Here is a 20,952-nt window from a genome sequence, read left to right on the forward strand (position 1 = left end):
AGCCACGGGGCAGGCGAGGAGCTGCTTTTCCCCACGTACCGCACCAGCTCCTTCCCTGCTGTGGAGCAGGGGGGCAGGGCTATGCGCTTCCCCCTGACCTGTACCGCGGGGCTGGGGGGGCACTGGGAGTGAGCAGGTGCAGGAGCACAGGGCCAGCGCCAGCAGGGCCCAGAGCAGGGTGGCAGGGGTACAGGGTCCCGGCTGGCAGGGACTCTATGGAGCCGGGCCAGCTCCCCCCTCTCCCTGCTGGTGTAGCCCAGCCCGGCTCCACAGACCCCTGCCAGCCTGTGCCCCGCTCTGGGCCCCACTGGCCCTGGCCCTGGGATGTTGGGCCCAAGATGACGAACAGGGGGCGGGGCTCCTGTCAAGGAGCAGGGCTACCCATAGGGCCCTCAACAGCTTGCCAAAACTGGGTAAGCGGCCCTCCGCCTGAAATAATTGCCTGCCCCTGGCCTAGGACTTGAAGTTTTTAAGCTTTCTGGGTCTCTGGCATATGACTTCTTTAAGAGTTTTTGTTTGGAATTGGCAGGAGTTAGAACCGAAGCTAAGGGTGCCTGTTGCACATGCTCTGGAGTGGGAGTGGGGAGGGCACTTTAATTAGAGTGGCACTTGGGACTTGTTTATTCAGTATCCCACACTTCAAAATGGCGGCGGGGCCGCTTTTACTAAAACTTGTTTGACGAGCTTTAGTTAAAGTGCCCCCACTGCCATTTTGAAATGTGGGACACAGTATACATGAGAGACCGCAGCACACTGGAACATTCTGATTGGAAAGCTCCAGTTAATCGAGTCTGCTCCAACATGTTCTAATCGGAACGTGTTGGAACACATGTATAGGCACCCTAAGACTTCTCAATGAAAAACATTAGGCTCAGGGAGTCAGAAGTTTTCTGACGGAAAAAATGCCATTTATCTCTGGTTACTCTAGTGGTCTTTGATACAAAGTATGGGAACCTGCATTTTCTGTCTCCAAGTGCCAGTCCACAACTTTGCTTTTATTTGTCTTTCGTGCATCACCTAAAATTTAAAAAAAATCCATAAACCAAAATTGAAGTTTTCTAATTTGCATCCCTGTTTGAAATACTTAATGTCACCTGCCTCATTATTCTAGGTTGTAGAAGCGTACCTTTTGTTCTCTGCCACTATATGTAGAATCTCTGGCGTCTCTCTCTTTCTGGGTGGTGACAAACAAGTATGCTAAGATACTTTCTCAGTTTAAACAGTAAACAAAGTACATTTAAGTAGGGCCAAAGGTATGGTAAGATTGTATGTTTTTTATAAGACTCTTTTTAGACTCTGAATACTTTTTCTTCAGGCTTAAATATCTTCAAAATAGTGCAGCAGCTATTCTAAACAATGTTTTATTTTTAATTTCTTTAGGCGATCAGAGTTTTCTTCATGCTGCGTTCATTGTCACTGCATCTGAGAGATGAACCAGAAACACAGTTACCACTGACAAGGGAGGAAGATCTAATAAAAACAGATGATGTTCTGGACTTGAGTAAGTAGCTTTTCCCTCCACACACTAATATCTGTTATAGAAATTGTCTGCCTTTTCTGAGGAACTGACAAGGGAAACTGGTAGTTGTTTAAGCATCTGTGTGATGAGGGCAGTCTTTTTACTAAACTTAGTTTTGGAAATTGGTTAGATTGGGAATATGTCTTCGGCCTGGTAGTCTTTTTTAAAAAGTATTTAAAGATCCCTTGGATATTTTGCTAGGCATTCTGGTAGCTGTAATATTTGAGTGGTCTGTCTTGTCACAGTTTGCTTTATTCTTAACTACCTCATTCTTACCTCCCTTTTTGCTCTGCTTATTCACCTTCAACTCCTGTGAAATATATATGCATGCTTTTAGGCTTCAGACAGAAGTTAAGGGGTGGTAGAGGAATGAAATTTAGCACCAACATCCTTTACACATCCCCTGTATTCTTAAGGGCAACTTGGAAGGTTTTTAGCCAGTAATGCAACACAGTTCTAAATTTAATGAAAACTGCAGAACATGTTAGGGGGTTGATAGCTTACAAATGTATAGTAATAGAAACATTTGATACTACATTTACTGTAATAAAAGTTAAAAGACCTTATCACTTTTAATTGATTACAGATAGTCATTTGAATACTTGTTTCATTGTTCAGACATTACCTTAGTAAGAATTTACAAGTAGTGTGTCCGTTTAGCATGGTTAGCGAGCATTAATTGCCTCTTGGCCATTCAGCTGGGGGGCGGGAGCCGGAGTGCTGCTGTACCACAAACTTCTGCCACAATTTAGGTAGGTTCCTAAATATGATTTAATACATTGCAACATGTCATTACTGAGGCCTTTTCAAGTCCCAGCCAGCAGGGCTGTGCGAAATGGCTATGTTTAGATTCAGTTTTAGATTTGGCCGTTTTGGAGGGACAATGATTCATTTCAATGTTTCAGATCACTGTTCCGTTTTGGTTTGATGTTGTTTCGGTGATTCAGCCATAGGTTATAATGGGAAATCACTAAAATGCCTGTAACTTTGTCATTTCTTGCCTGATTCAGATGAAAATTGCAGGGATGGTAGCCCATTCTAAGGGCATGAACTCTGCCAAGTTTCAAGAAGATATAGGTGCAGGGGTTTCTGTGAAACTGCATCTCAAACTGTTCAAAGCAAAACTTGTATCGCTTGCTGGCAGTAACAGCATGCTGTCATCCTACCTGCCGATTTGGGGGCCTGTGCCCCCCGGGAGGGCTGTGGCAGACTCCTCCCAGGGGGCGCGGGCCCTTGGGTCTGTGCGCAGGATGACAGCAGGCTGCCATCCCTCCTCCAGAGCGCTGGGATTGGAATTGACCTCAGGGAGAGATCGCAGACACTGGCCAGCTACAGGTGTCAATATCAGAACAGATATTGCACAGGCTTTTTTCCACAGTTGCCACCTCGCCCCATGGCAGAAGCCAAGCCAGAGGGAGGGCGGGCTTCTGGGTCTGCGCAAGGTCGGGGCAGGGTCCCCGAGCTGGCCTTTCTCTCCTGCTGCAGCAACCTGGGCGGTGGGGGAGGGGGTCATGAGAAGGGAGGCATTCCCACCCCCCTTCCTCCTCTTAGTTTCTGTTTCCCTGCAAGCCCAGCTTTAAAACTATGAATTTTTCCAAAACGTTTCAGATGTTGTGGTTTGGTTTGGTTTCGGAGATGTTTCAGAGCTTTCTGTTTCGTTTTGGATTTGGTGTTTCGGGTGCCAAAATGGGCCGAAACACCTCCAAAACAAAAGAGCTGCTAAAGTTTTGCACAGCCCTACCAGCCAGTGCGTGAACTCTTCCCTTATCAATACAATATAATAAACAATAGAAACCTGAGACTGAATTTCCATTTGACACTTTATGGTTTTAGTATTGCAACCCCTACCTGGCATTGGAAAAACAACTGTTCTGGGAAAGTTTCAGCATTATCTAAAGTGCTGTAACAGTGTTTTCAAAAAGCACTTTTAGCACACTTTGTCTGCTGATGTACCCAGTATGCTGGTTACCAGAATGAAGGAAAGTCTTTAAACCTCCAGCTACATAACACTTTTCATTGATTTCCAGAGCTTGACAACAGCACTGTGTGTTTTTTATTCAGAAAGTTCTTCAAAAAATGGAATGTTAAATGCTATTTATTACTAGTGTTACAAACAGCTTGGGTATGACCCTTGGACACATCACCCTTGTGATATAATAATTTTAAAGCAAAATATGAGTTGAGTAAAGAAGTTCTTGATGTCTTTGAGCTTGGTTATATTTTTTACAAAATCAGAAAAAGAAAATTCCTTAAGCTATTGGTTTCTTATGGGCTGAATTGGTGCAGACTCTTCTGCTTTAGCTACATTGTTCTTCAAGGTAAATGTTATATTTATGAATATATTGATTAATATGAAGGTGTAATCCTCACTGGTCTGATCTAATATTGCAAGTAATTATAACCTAAAGTGGCAGCTAGAATATTAGATAGATGGTTTTTAAATTTCAATTAAAACCACATTACTTAATTTTTTTGTAAGTAAATCTATCTTTGATATGGAGGTGCATGGACCTGAGTGCACCTGCTCTGTAATAATGGATGTTCAACGTTTTGACTACATTTTGTTTAATTTTGATGGCAAAACAAGAGTAAGAGGTTTGAGAAGGGGCAAGATGCTGTTCTAGCAGTTAGCCGACTGAATTATGTAATAAATAGTAAAAAATGTGCAAGTTATTGGCAAGTTGACATGTTTTTAGGGTTTGGGTGCAGAGCGTGGGCGGGGTGTGTGTGTAATCTCTACAGAAGCTGAACTTAACTTCGATACCAGGCTGGCGCTCAGAGATGATCCCAGCTTAAGTTAACTTCAGTGGGTGAGATGATCCCAGAGAAGCATACACTTCTTAATGTCCTATTTCATTGCACTTGAGTTGTGTTCAGTAACCTAGTTGACTGCATTGTTTGGCTTCTGGTAAATTAATGAGAGTAGTTCATGTCAAATGCATCATGAAAGTATAACCCATTTGGTCTGTATTCATGAGCTATTTTGCCATAAGTGTGTACCTTACTATTGGGGTAATATGATTTCTGTTCTCATAGCTGGTACAATTTCCCATAATTCTTGTCAGATATACTTGAGTGCAGAAAATCCTGCACTGCTCGTATAGCTGGCTAGTTAGTGTTGTCTGACCAGTGAGATCAGTCTATCTGTGTGTGCGCCTGGTGTGTGTACATACAAATTAGATGTGCACTTTAAAACCAATTAAAAGAATGTATTTTGCTTTTTTCTTTTAATTGTAGATGGCAATAATTTAATCCGAGATGCACTAAAAATAACATTATCTATTTTGTGCGTGTTTAAAAACAAGCGTGTTTTATTTTAAATGTTACTAAAATTTTTAAATCCAGAAATGGGTTTTTCTCTAACATGCCTAACTCTCTATTTAAAAAGTTTTGAATTTTCCCAGATAAAATGCAAGAAGTACACAATTAATAGTTGTCAGGTGGCCAGATTGAAAACAGAATTGTACTTGGATTACGTTGAATTGCACTGGTGACCCTCTAAGAGAATGAAAGCACAGAATTAACATAATTTCCTGTTTCTTATGAGTTACGTTTTTGTTCTGCTGCTGGCTTTTTTAGAGACTGAAGTAGACTAATAACATGCTATTTCTGCAGTGGGAAACTATAGTTGTTAAACTAACTGGAAATAAATCTTGACGTGACTGTCAATTTTTTTTTCTGTTCAAGTGTGTGTTCTTAAAGTAAATCAAATCACAATATTCTTTCCCACTTATAAAGTGGGCTGATGTAGTTGTTTCCTGCATATTGATTATTTGATTGGTACCTGTCTCCTGCAATTTTTTTATTTTCAGTAATGCTCATTGACGTGGTTTAATGTGTATTCCTGTAATCTTCCCGATTTACAAAACACTCATAATCAGGTTGTGGAACAGTATATTAGAATTACAATAAATTGTACAATAAATATGTTGTTTTATTTCAATATTTTTGTGTTTGGAGCTGAATTTTATATTTTCATCAGTTTGGTTTTTTTTAATCTGATACTCTAAATTCAAATTTTTTTGGTCTCTGTAGAATAACTGCTGATTCTGGGTTTTTGTTTGTTTTTTTTACTTGAGATAGAGAAACAACTAAAATCTAACCCAGTTTGCATCTTTTGTCAGTAGTTTCTTGGTGGGGTCTCTTGTATTGTCCAAACACATAATATACAGTGATCCATCTGATGCAATGAGTGCTTATGAAATATTTTTCAAGGTGCAGGTAAGATTAATATTTACCTCTTAGCTAGGTATGTTTATCTGTAAATTTGGTACATGTAAACACAGTGCTAGGCAGTAGAGTGGTATTGCCAGCCTTTGAAACTTTAAAAATCAGGCATTTGGGCACATTTCCCTCCCCTGCCTGCTGCTGCTGTAACAGGGGTAGGGAGGGAGGAATCTCCAGAGCTGCTCCTGCCTGCTGCAGCTGAATACCTTGGGGAGCTGGGCTTAGCCAGGGACAGCAGCAGGTGGGTCCCTTCTTCCTGCCCAGCTCCCCAAGTGTTTCATGCTTGCTTCCAGCCCAGGAACAAGGTGTTGGGGGAAAGGAACCTGCCTCCTGCTGCTGCTCTCTCTAGATCTGCCTGCCTCCACATGCGGCTTGGCTGGAGCTGGACAGGAGTGGCTGTGAAGTACACGGGGAATGTACAGCTGAGCATAGGGGTGGAAGGGGGAAGGGAAGATTCTTTACATACTTGAAGGACTTAAAAATCCCCCCCTGCTGTTCCTGTGACTCAGTCTTCCTGCCCTGATTGGTGGGGAGGGGGAGAGGAAATTGGGAATTGGGGTTTAGCTATCCCAGCAGCACAAGCTGTTGCTTCTGTACCCTGCTTTCCAAAATCCTGGATCCACCCATGGTTACTGGTGATGTTGCTGGGTCATGTTAAGCCTTGTTTTTTTTTATGTTGCTTTTTCCCTCTCCCCTTGTTCTTTGCTCTTTTTTGCTTGTGCCTGTAACAGCTTTAAAAATATTGAGTAGATGGCAACCTTGGAGATGAGGATAATGGTCAAGGAAAAACCTAACGTCAGGAAACAGGAGATTAGCTTTGCAGCCAGAAATGTCTCAAACTATAACTACTTTTTGCTCTCAGGTATTGCAAACTGAAAGTTAAAAAGTAAAAAAGTAACAGACATAGTTGTCCTCATTCACCAGTAGTGGTTTATAATGTACTTCATATTTATTAGATTTTTTTCCCCCAACAGTGAAGTCTCTGTTTCCCCTTTCTAAAAAACACACATATGATTCTGCTATCTCTGGTTGTGATTAAAGGGCATGTTTAGAGCTAAACACTGAGACATTAACATTACTGTTTTGACATCTATAGACACAGCATTCTGGGATCTCCACCCACAACTGTCATTTAGTTTTTGATTACCTTGTGTAATGTGTGACTCGGGACTAGAGAAATCTACAAACTATTAAGCGTCTGCATCTTCTAGTAAAATGAGAGGGAGCAGAGGATCTTAAGCCCTTCTTGGCTCATCTTAATTACTGTATTTACTTTAATATAAGATGACCCTGAATATAAGTGACCACTCAATAATTAGATTCTGTACGTGGAATCCAGGTAGAAAATCAAATTATTGGAGGTTGTCCTTGAATTTTTCCCCCCCGCTGCTGCTGCTGCTGCTGCTGCTGCTGCTGCTGCTGCAGCAGCAGCAGGAAAAATAAGTCTTGCCACTCCCTCCAATTTTTCCCTGCAGTTCCTCCTTCCTTTCCTGCACTGTCCCTGAGCACGTGGGGGTTAGGGGCAAATCTGAAAACATTAATCTTGAATTAAATATACCTGTAATAATTTGTATAAAATTACTACAAGAACACCTGGTTCCAATCATCGGGGGGTGCTAATTACCACATGGATCCTTTGGAGGAGCAGAGTGGTATCTAGAGTGTACACATGATTGGAACTAAGTGTTCTTGTAGTAATTTGCATAAAATTACTATAATACCCATAGACTTGGTTCATAAAAAAATTGATGTATTTTTTGCCTTTTTTGGAAACTGCTGCAAGTTTTAGCACAGGTAAGCCATAAAAACCAAAAGGTTCATGCTTTACCATATAGTTCATTGGTCTAGGCCCTAGCAGAGATAAAATCCTTTCAGGCCATAGTGACCCCAGAGATCAGCACTGCACAGTATGTGTGTATCCCCCACAAAGTGTCCATGTGCCCAGTGACCCCTGTCTGGGCTGCAGGGTCAGATGAGTTTGACACCCCTGGTTTAGACCAGCTATAAAAGACAAGGAGCCAAAATACTTAGATCCACTTAAACAGAGATCCTACCATGCTACCAGTTTGTAGTTCAGATCAAACTCTCCTTGCTGGATACAGTATCCTCATATATCTCTGCCAAGAGAGCTGAAGAAATCCTTTCTAGCCCTCATCTCAGGAGGGCAGGTAGTGGGGGGGAAAAATGTCTTCAAGTGGCTCTATATGGTGTTGATATGGTCTCACTATTGGTACAACAGCTATGAAATATTCCCCCAGGCTGAAGGGATTCAACTTTGCTAAGGTGGCTCTATATTGAGGTATCTGCCCCACTTCCACCCAGACACACAATCTTGACTCTCTTGGTTCCCTTGCACTGGCATATCAATATTTGGAATAGCCCAAAAAACATCAACAGTTTAAGTACAAGCACTCTTCCTTTGCATTATCTGCCTCTCAACATGCATTGGACATCATATGGTTGAGAAATACTTATAGACTCCTTTGGTGCCTTCCTCCTTTCAACAATAGTGTGTCTGGTTTCCAGTCCACGTGGTCTCAAACTAGCTTATGCTAGTGGGTTCTGAACGCCATTGCAACTGGCCATACCATCTGATTCAGTTGCCACCTACTCCAGGTCCCCTTTTCCTGTGCCTTTCTTATTGAATTTTGCTACAGCAGGAAGTACCGTCCAGGGAGGGATTCTATAGCAGTTACTTTATGGTTCCAAAGCGGAAGATACGGTGGGACCCTTGGAGGTCAGGAAGCTTGACACCCAAGTTACAAGTTCAGATTCCAAATGGTTTATGCTAGCAGCTGTTTCCTTCTACCTACAGGAGAAGGACAAGCCACACCTCTAAACTTACTGGATTCCTCCTTTCACATTGTTATTGTACCTTCACAAAGAAAATACCTCCAGTTCGTAGCAAGCCAGGACCAGTACATGTTCCTCTTATTTCACCTCTCAGTGGTCATCAGTGTCTTTAAATGTATTAACATTCATTGAAAATTAGAAATCTTGTTATCCAATGTACAATCCTCACTTTTTAAAAACTTTTTTTGCCAAGTTTGCTTTGGTGTCTAAGTGAATTTGGAGGATATTAATGCATTTTGGGAAGCATTGTGAATGAAAATTTAAGCATGTAAATTACTGACACAGGAGTTGAGGAGGAGGTCTAAGAAGCCCGTTCCAGAGTGCTTCTCAATGGATTGCTTCTGACCCACTTGAAATAAATAAAACTAGCATGAAGTATTATAAATCATTGAACTCATTAAAAGTCTGGTGAATGTTGGCTGCAGTTTTCTCCTTGAGCATATCCTTTTTGAACTTTCTTTACCAGAGATAAAGCTTTATATAGAACAGGTCTTTTCTCTAATAAAAAATTAATAACTTACTGTTTGACGGCCAAAAAAAAGAAGCCAAGCTGGCTCTGGTACTTTATTGCCTTGAAATCATTTGCAATTTTACTTGCCCCTTATTTTTGTAGTCTTTTTGTTTGCCCTATGAATAAACCCACCAACACTTTTTTAAGATCACGTTACTTTCTTTACTCTACACCACGAAATCTGAGAGAACTTCTCACAGGATTTTTTATTGTCCCATTTAATTTCTGAATGCGGAATTTCTAGGTTTCAGACTTGCATCGGTAAGTAAATTTTAAGATGAGTTTGAGAACTGGAAAATACAGCGTTAGAGAGAGGAGCATTCTGTGACTATGGAGCATTCTTATGTCTGTTTTTGAATCCTCTTAGCCTGTTTTTAGTTGCTTCTTAACAGAATATATTATCTTTTGTCATTCCCCATTCAATAAATGTCTGGTGGTATTCTAAAGGGGTAACTTTCAAAGAATTTGAAAATTTGGTTTGGGCCATCTTTTTTTAATATATAAATGTTTCAAGTATGTTCAAAATCAAAATACTGGGAATGTCTTGAACTTGTTTGGAAAGTCTTGGAAGATTTATAGTGACAGGTTAATAGAAAATAGATGGAAAACACTTGGTGGCAGAGAAGGTTCCAAGCTTTTAATATTTCTTTCCAAATGAAGGATAAGTCATAGAAATAAATACGTTTTCACCCAGACAGGAAAAACCAGAGACTTGGGCGAGTAAACCTTTCTTCCTCCTCATTGTTTAATTTTCAGTGTTCTGACTCTTATGACATCATTTTACTAATTCTCGAGTCACCTTTTTTTTTTTTTTTTAAAAGAGGGTACAATTTTTCCACTGAAAAGCAGAAAAGCTTTACTTTGTGCTGCCTTTGTGCATAATAATGAAGCAAGAAAGGGCAGAACTATAGTTTTTTTTTGTAGACTACATTCAGTAGAATGGGAAAAATAAGAAACTTTTCACCAGTCTTCTCACTTTTTAAGATGCTGGTCTCATCTTTGACAAGTCCACAGTCTGAAAATGTACTATTTATTTAATACATTTTAATGCATGTGCCACTTTACTTCAGCTGCATCTTAGCAATACGGCAAAACTGAACTTTTACAGGTTTAGTAGGGAAAACCTAACCTTGGGTTAGCCTAATCTCCCTGCTTCAGTGTGTGCTGTTGTGGCTTGAGTGGGAAGGAAAAGGAGTCTTACTGTCACAGTTACTAAAACTTCAGTAGTCCTTGACTCCCTTTTGTGAGATGAGTGTATCCACTACTTCTACCCAACGTATGCTACTCCTACCCAGTAAGGTCCAGAAAGATCTTGTAGCGCATGGATCTATAGTAACAGAGAGAGAGAGAGGGATCCTTTATAGTATCCCAGATTCTTGTCCCTTTCTTCCCTATCCCACAGGGTGAAATTTGGTGAAGAACAATTCAAACACATTTTGCCTCATCCCTATAAATTCCTATTTAAGCAATATCCAAAGATAGTGGAGGAAAAAAATGAAGGAGGGATGGAAATTGTATTACAATTTCTGGGGTCTGGTTTCCTTATTGGAGCTGATATTGCATATGTTCAGTTTGGAGTAATATATTTGGATGAAATTATACAGTGTATTATTTCTCCAAAGAACTTGGTACCAAAAGACCTGAGGCTTTACCTAGTCTTACAAAATGCCCATGGAAGGTATTGTATCTTTAAAATAGTACTAAGGAACCTTATGTGTTTTAATGCATACCAGTCCTTCCACATCCCTGTGGTAAAGTAGATTTTTTTTCAAAACTTATGGATGAAGTAATGGAGACACAAAAGATGTCTTATGCTACCCTTGTTCTTAACAATGAAGCATAGAAAACACAGGTGGTGATCACATTTGGGTGCACTGAAGCAGACAATTTGTCAATCAGTCAGTTCTGAGGCTGCACCGATTGTTGGGGCACGTTTGATATAGCAGTAACTTTTCTCCATTCTTCCCGGTTTTTTGCAATCCTTGTACAATCAGTTGGTTTTAATCTTGTCCAGTCTTTGATATTGGTGGTCCAGCTTGTCCTAGGTCTTTCTCTTCTTCATCCATCCACAGGACCCTGCAGGATAGTGTTGGCAAGGGTACTGGGCCCTCTTGTTACGTGTCCAAATTAGTGCATCTTTCTTCTTATGATTTCAAGTAAGGGTTCATATTTGCCAACTTCTGTCTGATATGATCTTTCACAGATTCATTTGTCCTATGTGCAGTGTAGACTATGCATGGAAGTTTTCTGAAGTTTTTCTGAAGCACCACAGTTTAAAGGTCTCAGTTCACTATTCCAGTGCCCCAGTGAGTGTACAGGTCTCACAGTTGAAGACAGTTGTTGAGATGACAACATATAGTAGGTAGAGTTTCATTTTCATTGTGATATTCCTGCTAGTCCAGATTTTCTTCAGCTTTGCTTGTTGTCCAGTGGCAATTAGCTATTCTTTTTTTCTGGTGCGTGTTCTGTGATGGTTGCTCCAAAGTTTTTAAAGTGTGTTACTCTTCCTATCTTCTCATTACCAATTTTTACTGATGCATCATTATTGCTATTAGCTGATATTATCATTACTTTGTTCTTCTCCACACTATTTCCCATTCCATATCTCTTTGTAGCCTTATGCAGCCTTTTTTGTTATATTCTTAAGCTCTTTTATTGTTCTAGCTATTAGATCAATGTCATCAGGAAAATGAAGGTTGTTAATTTCTCATCATCCAAGTAAGGTGTTTCTTAGAATAATATTAAACAGGCTCAACCTGCAAATGGAGATTGTATTAGCAGAAGAACGTGCTGGATTCAGATCTGGAAGAAGCACCACAGAACCAATCTTCAACCTTAGAATCATGCGCGAAAAGTACCGCAACCACCAAAAAACTCGATCGTAATTTCAGACTTAAAAATGCTTTTGCCAGGGTCTGGCAAAAAGCACTTTGGTTGACAATGAAGAAGCATAACATCAGTCCCACCTTGATATGTCTTATGGAAGAACTCTACAACCATACAAGAAGTGGAGTCCCGCTTGACAACAACATTGCAAAGTGGTTAGCAACATCAGCATGAGTACACCAAGGATGTCTTCTCCCACCATGCTTGTTTAATTTTATACCTGGAACAAATCATGTCAGATGCCTTTAAGTTCACTGGAATGGTGTCAGTTGGAGGATAAGAACTTTAACCTTCATTTTGCTGATGACATAGACAGTGACAATCTCAATAGCTGCTAGTAAAACATCAGTCCTCTGCAAATGGTTATAGGACATTGTGGCTAAAGTGCTGATGGCTACCTGAAGTTGATACTACTGTTTACACCATGGTGGCCACAGGAGGAGCTGAATTGGTTTTAGTAATGGGTAAGTTTCAGGAGAAAAGCTAGTGAAAATGTAGCCAGGGGAAGCCTGTGGAAGAGTTGGGAATGAAATGTGGGAATTTTAAAAGCATCTAAGGGAGATAAGTATCCAGCATTCATTAACTTTCATCATTTAGTGTTGAAATTCTTTAACAGGATCCATACCTCTGGATTCAAATTATTTTCTTAATTCCACAGGCATTCTTCCCTTGCACCTAATAAGAGAATCAGGATTCGGTTCCTGCTTCAGAATAATTTATTAATATGCTGTCATCTATTTAATGAGAGCAGCTCTGAATGCTTAAGTGATGTGCTGCTAAACATAAAGTGATATCACCAACAACATTAATGCAGAAAGAGTTCTAAAGTGCTGGTGAGGCACAGTGTAATAGAACTGAATGGACTGGTGTAGACCAGACTTTCTTAGCAGTAGGCAGTAGTTTTGTTAGTTTTATCATTAGTAAATCAAATTGTTCTTCCTATGGAAACATAACAGCTGATGAAAATAACTTCTTCCAGGGAACATACAGGTTATAACAAAAAAAGAGAAGAGAGCCTTATCTTGAATTCAAGCAGTACGTTAAATACAAGTTTGTATTCTGTGGAACTTCTGTTGATGTTGAATTGTTCACCACTGTTCCAGTAAACGTCTGGGGGGGCGGGTTGTAGCAACCAGCTAGAATGGTGCGATGAAAGGAGTACTGCCATCCCCTTTTGGTAAAATTCTGGGTGTACTCTTTTTGAAACTTACACCACTAAATGCGAGAAAATATTTATTATAGGAATAAACTATTCTAATACCAGTGCTTTAGTAAGTGTTCAGCTTCATATGCTTGCCTTTTTTGGAGGTTCAGTTTAAGTTCTTTGAGATTGCTTACTTCAAGTAATACATAGCTTCCTATGGCAGTTTTAATGCTTCTGGCAGCATAAGGCATCTAAAGGGGGCACCCAAAAATTGGGGCCTACAAACTAAATGACTAAACTTGGAAATGTATCAGTTACCAGACTGCATATTCATTACATTAGCAAAGATTGTGATTTTAAATTTGTGATAGCAATAGCCTAAAGAGAAGAAAATCCTTTTGTTCAAGCTCTCTGACTAGTCTTGATAAGCACAAGCTAAGTGGGGAGATGAAAACAGATTTCTATTGGTACTATAGGTATTGTGTGGTTCAGTGTGTGTGCGCGCACAAACATGTTCGTGCCTTTTTTAGCTTTGACACTTCATTTCTAAAGAATCTGCTTGTATTCAGAAAGTGGTATCCTGTTTTCTTGGAACGTCTAGTAGGATAAAGGATAGTGTAAGGTATTCATACTTAGCCACAAATATGAACAATGAATAAGTAGTATTTGTATTACTGGGAAAACAGTTTGATAACTGTAGTAGCAACGTGCACTAATGGTGCCTTAAAGCTGCCTTCTTTTTAGATGTGGGATGACGGGTATAAAAATGCTTGAGAGAATGTGTAGGAGGATAATAAGAGCAACTTATTGCTCTTATTGAGCATGCTCAATTATTGAACATGCTCAATTATCTTGCTCTAGTTATTTTTAATGAAATGTACGTGGAAAAAAAATTCTTTTAACACAATATCAATTTTGTAAGAGGTAGTATAAATTAAAACTAATTTAGACTTAATGCACTAAAATTTTAAGAAGCACACCTTTGTGTGCTAAAATTATTGTTCAGTTCTTAACTGTCCAAGAGAAAATATACATAAAAATATCAGCAACACCTAAAAGACGGCGGTCTTTTTTTGGTTTTTCTTTTTTTAAAAAAAGGTTAAAGCAAAGCAACTTAAAGCATTTAGGCACCTCTTTAGAAACACCTTTGTCCTAACAATAGCACTGAAATGCTGGTTTCTTCCTTTTATAGGTTGGGTAATAGATGCTGTTAACAACAAAGTACTACAGTTGGCAGCCATGCCAAGCATAGAAGCTATGCTAGCTTGGAGGCAAATGATCTGGGTCAGCCAAGTCATATTTATGGACAGCAATTGACTACCTAAGAGAGTTCTGTACAGTGAATTTGAAAAAGGCAATAGGAAGGTTGGCCATCCCAAACTCTGCTACAAGGACTGCATTAAGTGGCACGTATAGTCTGCCACGCTGGACTTAATGTCCTGGGAGGATATGGCCCATGATAGGTGAGCCTGGTACTCTGCTGTGAAGGAAGCAGAATGAGCAACATAACATCATCGTGCCACTTTGGCCAATAGTAGGAGAGAACGTAGATACCAACTTGCTCTGGCATGTTTCCTGAACCCTACATGTGGAAACTGATTTCCAGTATCAGTAGTAGTCATACTCAAATACTAGTGACAGTCATTATTATAATGGATGTTGTTAGCTTCCCATGACCACATTAAAATTATATATGTGGAGACTAGGATATGGAAGTTCTTAACTTTGTCTAGCACATGGGCTTGACTCCTAAAGACTCAAAAGTACTTGAGAGTTGGAACAGATTTGCATATTTCATTAAACATGGGAAAATTCATCCTACACTAATTCTTCATGTACATTTTACTATCTAGCATGTACTTTTTCACTTAATATTGTGGCTTGCTCTAAAAACTGTGTGATGCTTCTCTGTAAGTACTTATCTGTTGAAATTTAACTCCTTTACCTTTGTGGTCTGACTCATTTCTGAATAAGTTAAAAGCAACAGAATATCATCCAATGTTTCTACAGTACCATCGACTCTCATCTGTTCCATGTCCACAAACAAAACTTTATTTGTGCTGTAACAGTTAGAGTGCTAAAATACTCTGATGTAAGAACTGCCTACCAAGATGGTTTACTTCATAATACTGAATTATCCTTCCTCGTATTTTGGGACAAATTCCAGCACCCGAGTTTCAGAAATATGCAGCTGCCATCTGTGACAGACTGGTTTTTATTGTAATATTTGTGTCAACTGTGTTCATGTTATAATGTTGGGTGACTCATTTGCATCATCAGCCTGTGCACAGAGAATAAAGGGTAAAGTGTCAGGGCTAGCTATGTGCAGGAGAAAAGACGGAGCTCCAGCATCAACAGAGACTTGAATAGCTTTACTGACTTGCCAACAAAAAGGTGGATGTTGTAGGTAACATTGAAGAGGTGTCCAGGAAAGACTAAGGGTCTTGTTGCACAGGTCACTTGGTACTTATTAATCTGTGTGATATTTAAATTAGAACATGTTCTGAGCGGTTGCACAGTAATGTTTGCTATAATCTCTAACATGCACAGTTTAGATTGTGGTTCCCAGCCCTGGCACTGAACTGGCCCCAGTGCAGGGTTGGGGTTGACAGTCAGCTAATTGTTGAACCCAGCCCCTAGAAGAACCTGACAAATTCCTGGATGAACCTGACAACCCTTTCTCCTGGCATGTGACTTTTTTTCTCATCCCACCTGGAGGCTTGGTAGAGCAAAGAGCTCCCTGGCTCTTGTTACAGCTGGGTGAGAAAAGTGAGAAAAGGTGTAACTGTGCTATGATACAGGCTTGCTTAGTACATGTTATACTGCTTGAATGCACAGTTGCTCACATTTTAAGTGGATTTAACACATGCTAAGTGTAACCTGCAAAATTGCCTTGAGATAAACTTGACAATGGCAGGGCAGGCTGAACAAGCAAGCAGCTGTGGAAGAGAGTCTGGAGACTGAGACCAAATGAGCAGCCATAGAGAGTTAGGGACTTGGGGACTGGAAAGACTGAAAAAGGAACGGTTGATTACCTCAAGGGGTGCTCAGAGCTGTGCAGGCTGTACTGAGGACAGAGGAAATGCTTAAATTCCTGGAGGGGTAAGAGAGAGGGTAGAGGAACATCTGTCTGGATGGCTTTTGCCCCATTAAATGTGTTTGGTGACAAGACAGTCTGCTTTGCTGCATGAAACTTCATGTTACATTGGTTTTCCTCAACAGGAGGTTGCGTGTCTCTCTGGAGTGGAACTGGATGCTAGTTCCTTATTGGGGACATGCAAAATCAGAGAAGATGACAAACTAAAAGGCCAAAATATCAAAGTAGGAAGGAGCCTGGCCTCCCTCTCCTCCATGCTTTGTCAGTCATGCATGGGCTGGCTTCAGGGGACTCTTTCAGAGACCAGACAAGGTCATAGTGTTCACCTAGCTAATACCCCTTTTTGAGGCAGCCTTGGAATTGAGAAACCCAGCTCCCAAGAAGGGGAAACAAATTGCAAAACAGAAGTTACTTATAGTCTGTGAATTTACTCCAACGAGAAAGTGTTTCAAGCAGTTTCTCTCTGTACTATCATGTATGGATGGATCAGAATTAACCACTTTGGTAAAACTTGGAGAATTAGAATTTGGAATGAACTTTCTGGATGAATTTAATCTTATTCTTGTCTTCTTTTCCCACTTCTGCTGCTACTCTTTTTGGCATCTTTCACCCACACCTTTTCTTGCTTCACTGATGCAACCTTTCTTGTGCACCAGTGTTTCCATTCAGTGCAAAACTGGAATATCCCCTCAGTTATTCTTATGCAGCTAGATTACAAATAACTTAGCAGGTGTCTGCAAGGCAGGTTCTATGAGTGATTGTGTCTCATTACTGTTTGTGCAGGGACTGTCTACTTTTCTGACTCAGATTTTAAAGTTTGAAGTCTCTTTAATGTAGGTCTTACAAGAACATGTGGGTAGATATTATCTGACTCTCTCACATTAGTTGTTTGTTAACATTGGATGGAGTATATTCCCAACTTCAGATCCATTTGATTTGATTTCTTGCTTCTTTGTAGATCTGTTGCCAGATCTAGCTAAACTAATTAAACATTACATTTTAGCATTTGTGTTTTGGGGTTTGTTTTTAAAAAGAAAACATTTTATAAAGGAAAAAATTGAGTTATTTTTGGAACAGTCGGTTGCTAAAATCTTTCCCGAAAGTGGAAGGCACTTACATCATTCAAAACTTAATGTTCTGTGTACAATATTCTTTTCTTACTATGTTGGTGGCATTTAACAAATGTATTATTTAGCAGGAAAAACTAAGCTTGACAGATTTGTGGTCAACTAGTATCATTTTTTTTTACTAAGGAAGTTGCTATAATAACAAATGAGTTATAATATGACTAATGGTCTATATAATAACAAAGTAAATATAATTTCTAGGTGTCTTGTATATTACTTGTCATTACTAAACCCATTTTCTAGTTGGGTATAAATGAGGGGGGAGAAAGCTGAGGCAGTACTGTATACAACTATTACTTCCCTTCTTTCTGCACAACAGTTTAACTCTTCACTGAGGCACATGTCAAAGTTCAGTCTTTTCAGAAGGTGTTACAGGATTGCCACAGAAGGCAAGGTAGAGATGCACTTTATAGATTAACTGAAACAGATGTGCAAGTTTTCAAGAGCAAGAGCTCACTTCATCAGATGCTTCATGAAGTGAGCTGTTGCTCACAAAAACTTATTCATCTCTGTTCCAGTTAGTTTGTAAGGTGCATCTCTACCTTGCCTTCTGTTGGACTTCAGACTAACATGGCTAACTACCTCTCTTTGCTCAACAAGTACCATATTTTCTGATATACCACACACGTCCAAATAAGACATGCACCTTGCTTTGGAAAGGCAGAATGAACAACATATATTTTTTTCCAGAATCATGGCTGAATGAAGGCTGTATGGAGCATGGACATATTCAGATAAGTATCACTCATTCTCTCTTTGCAACCTCTGTAGCTAACCCTAGCATGGCTGCTGCCTATTCGAAGCTTGCAAGGAGAAGGTGAGTGATTCTGACGAGTGGACTCTGCTTCTATTGCTTTCAGCCTGGTGCCCAGGACAGAGCCAGGTTCCAGCTTCCCAATTTTTCCATTATGGCACAGAAATCAGCTTCCTTACTTAAAGCATGCACCCCAATTTTGGATAGCTGACTTTAGGGGGGAAGGAAGCATGTTGTATACAAGTATATAGTAAGTTGTTAAATACTTAAACTGCAACAAGTAGACTGTTCCCAGTCAGCATCACAGAAATAGTTTTAGCAAGAACTTTTGATGCCCACTAGAAGCTAACTAAATATGGAATGCAGTAGACTCCTGCAAGACTGTTTCAGGCTGGACATAAGGAAGAACTTCTTTACTGTCTGAGGCCCCAAGGTCTGGAATGGCCTGCCACCGGAGGTGGTTCAAGCACCTACTTTGCATGCCTTCAAGAGAAACCTGGATGTTTTTCTTGCTGGGATCCTATGACCCCAGCTGACTTCCTGCTCCTGGGGCAGGGGGCTAGACTCAATGATCTTTCGAGGTCCTTTCCAGCCCTAATGTCTATGAAATCTATGAAATAGTATTTGGAATACCTTGAATACGTTTTAAACAAAGACTATTAGAATAAATCTACTGCTGTTGCTTATAAAGAATTACCTCTTTGTTGCTGTAACATCTTTTAAATTCAAGTAGGTTTAAATTTAAATACAGTGCTTTTGATACAAGTTTCCTCTTCTCTGGTTTAGTACATATAGGGTTCATCTACACAAGCTATTAATGTGATACAATAAACTCTGGCGCAGGTTCTGCTGGAGTTTACTGTTTCTGAGCACAGTGTTTACACACACGCCCACGACCGCAGCACATTGAGCTGCGGTAGTACGGCCCTGGCTGGCAGGTGGTCCATGGGGTCAGTTTACTACCATCCTAGTCATGTGCCCCAGCCCCCTCACCATTTTTGTTGCCCTCTGCTAGACTCTCTCCAATTTGTCCACATCCTTTCTGTAGTGGGAGGTCCAAAACTGGACACAGTACTTTAGATGTGGCCTCACCAGTGCTGAGTAGAAGGAAATAATTACTTCCCTTGACCTGCTTGCAACACTCCTAGCAACGCAGCCCAGTATGCTGTTTGCTGCCTTGGCAAGAAGGGCACACTGTTGTCTCATATTCAGCTTATTATCTACTGTAACCTCTAGGCCCTTTTCGAAAGAGCTGATGCCCAGTCAGTGAGCCCCCAGCCTGTACTGATGCATGGGATTGTTCTGTCCTAAGTGCAGGACCCTGCACTTGTCCTCACTGAACCTCCTGAGATTCCTTTTGGCCCAATCCTCCAGTTTGTCTCCGTCTCTCTGAATCCTAACCCTACCCTCCAGCATATCAGCTGTTCCCCCCAGCTTGTTCTTATCTGCAAACTTGCTGAGGGTGCACACTATGCCATCTTTCAGGTCAATGATGAACATATTGAACAAAACTGGCCCCAGGACCAACCCGTGGGGCACTCCACTTGAGACTGGCTGCCAACTAGACATCAAGCCATTGACTGCTACCCTCCAAGCCTGATGATCCAGACAGTTTTCTATCCACCTTAGTCTGTTCATCCAACCCGTACTTTCTTAGCTTTCCTGCGAGAATGTTGTGGGAGACTATATCAAAAGCCTTGCTGAAGTCAAAGTATACCACATCCACTGGTCTCCCTGTATCCACAGAGCCAGTCATGTCATCATAGAAGGCAGCTGGGTTGGTCAGGCATGACTTGCCCATGGTGAATCTATGCTGACTGTTCCTAATAACCTTTTCCTCCAAGTGCTTAGAAATGGATTTCCTGGGGACCTGCTCCATGATTTTTTCCAGTGATTGAGGTGGGGCTGACCCTGAATCTGCCTTGTTCCCTTTCCTAAATATGAGCACTATATTTTTCCCTTTCCATTCATCCGGGACCTCTCCCTGATTGCCATGAGTTTTCAAAGATAATGGCCCGCAGCTCTTCAGTCACATTGGCCAGCTCCTTTTGCACCCTCAGGTGCATCCCATCCAGCTCTATAAACTTGTATATGTCCAGCATTTCTAACGGTCCCTAACCTGTTCTTTTGCCACAGTTGACTGCTCTCCATCTCCCCAAAATGCTGCCATGTGCCGTAGTTTGGGAACTGACCTGGACTGTGGAGATTGAGGTTAAAAGGGCATTGTGCACGTCAGCCTTTTCTGGATCCTCTGTCACTAGGTTGCCTGCCCCATTCAGTAAGGGACCTACACTTTCCCTGATCCTCCTCTTGTTGCTGACATACTTTAGAAACCCTTCTTGTTACCCTTCATGTCTCTTGCTAGCTGCAACTCTAGTTGCGCTTTGGCTTTCCTTTCTTCATCCCTGCATGCCTGACCAATACTCCTATACTCTTCCCTAGTTCTTTGTCCATGTTTCCACTTATAAGCTTGCATTTTGTGATTTAGCTTACTGAAGAGTTCCCTGCTAAGCCAAGCTGGTCCTCTGCCATACTTGCTGGCCTTCCTGAACACTGAGATGATTTACTCCTGCCCTCTCAGTAAGGCTTGCCTTTTTTAAGTACAGCCAGTTCTCCTGGATACTTCTCCCCTTCAGAATGGCTTGTCTCCAACACTCTCGAGAAACTTCCTGGATTGCTTGTGCACTGTTGTATTGCCCTCCCAATCAATGTCAGGGTGATTGAAGTTCCCCGTGAGAACCAGAGTCTGTGATCAGAAAACTTTCACTAGTTGTTCAAAGAAAATTGCATCCACCACTTCCTCCTAGTCTGGTAGTCTATAGCAGACTCCAGTC

The 20,952-nt window shown here is 40.8% G+C and overlaps 1 protein-coding gene across 9 annotated transcripts in view; it reads left to right on the plus strand.

Moving 5' to 3' along the window:
- Nucleotides 1-20,952, plus strand: part of CLEC16A (C-type lectin domain containing 16A) — a 172,065-nt gene that overhangs the window by 84,675 nt on the left and 66,438 nt on the right. For all 9 annotated transcript variants that reach the window (XM_025203264.1, XM_006015503.2, XM_006015504.2 and 6 more), the window contains one exon: nt 1,381-1,501. In XM_025203264.1, the coding sequence (XP_025059049.1) occupies nt 1,381-1,501 (121 nt within the window). The remainder of the gene's footprint in view (nt 1-1,380; nt 1,502-20,952) is intronic.

The sequence above is a fragment of the Alligator sinensis genome, unplaced genomic scaffold (genome assembly GCF_000455745.1).
Source record: "Alligator sinensis unplaced genomic scaffold, ASM45574v1 scaffold73_1, whole genome shotgun sequence".
NCBI classification, from domain to species: Eukaryota; Metazoa; Chordata; order Crocodylia; family Alligatoridae; genus Alligator; species Alligator sinensis.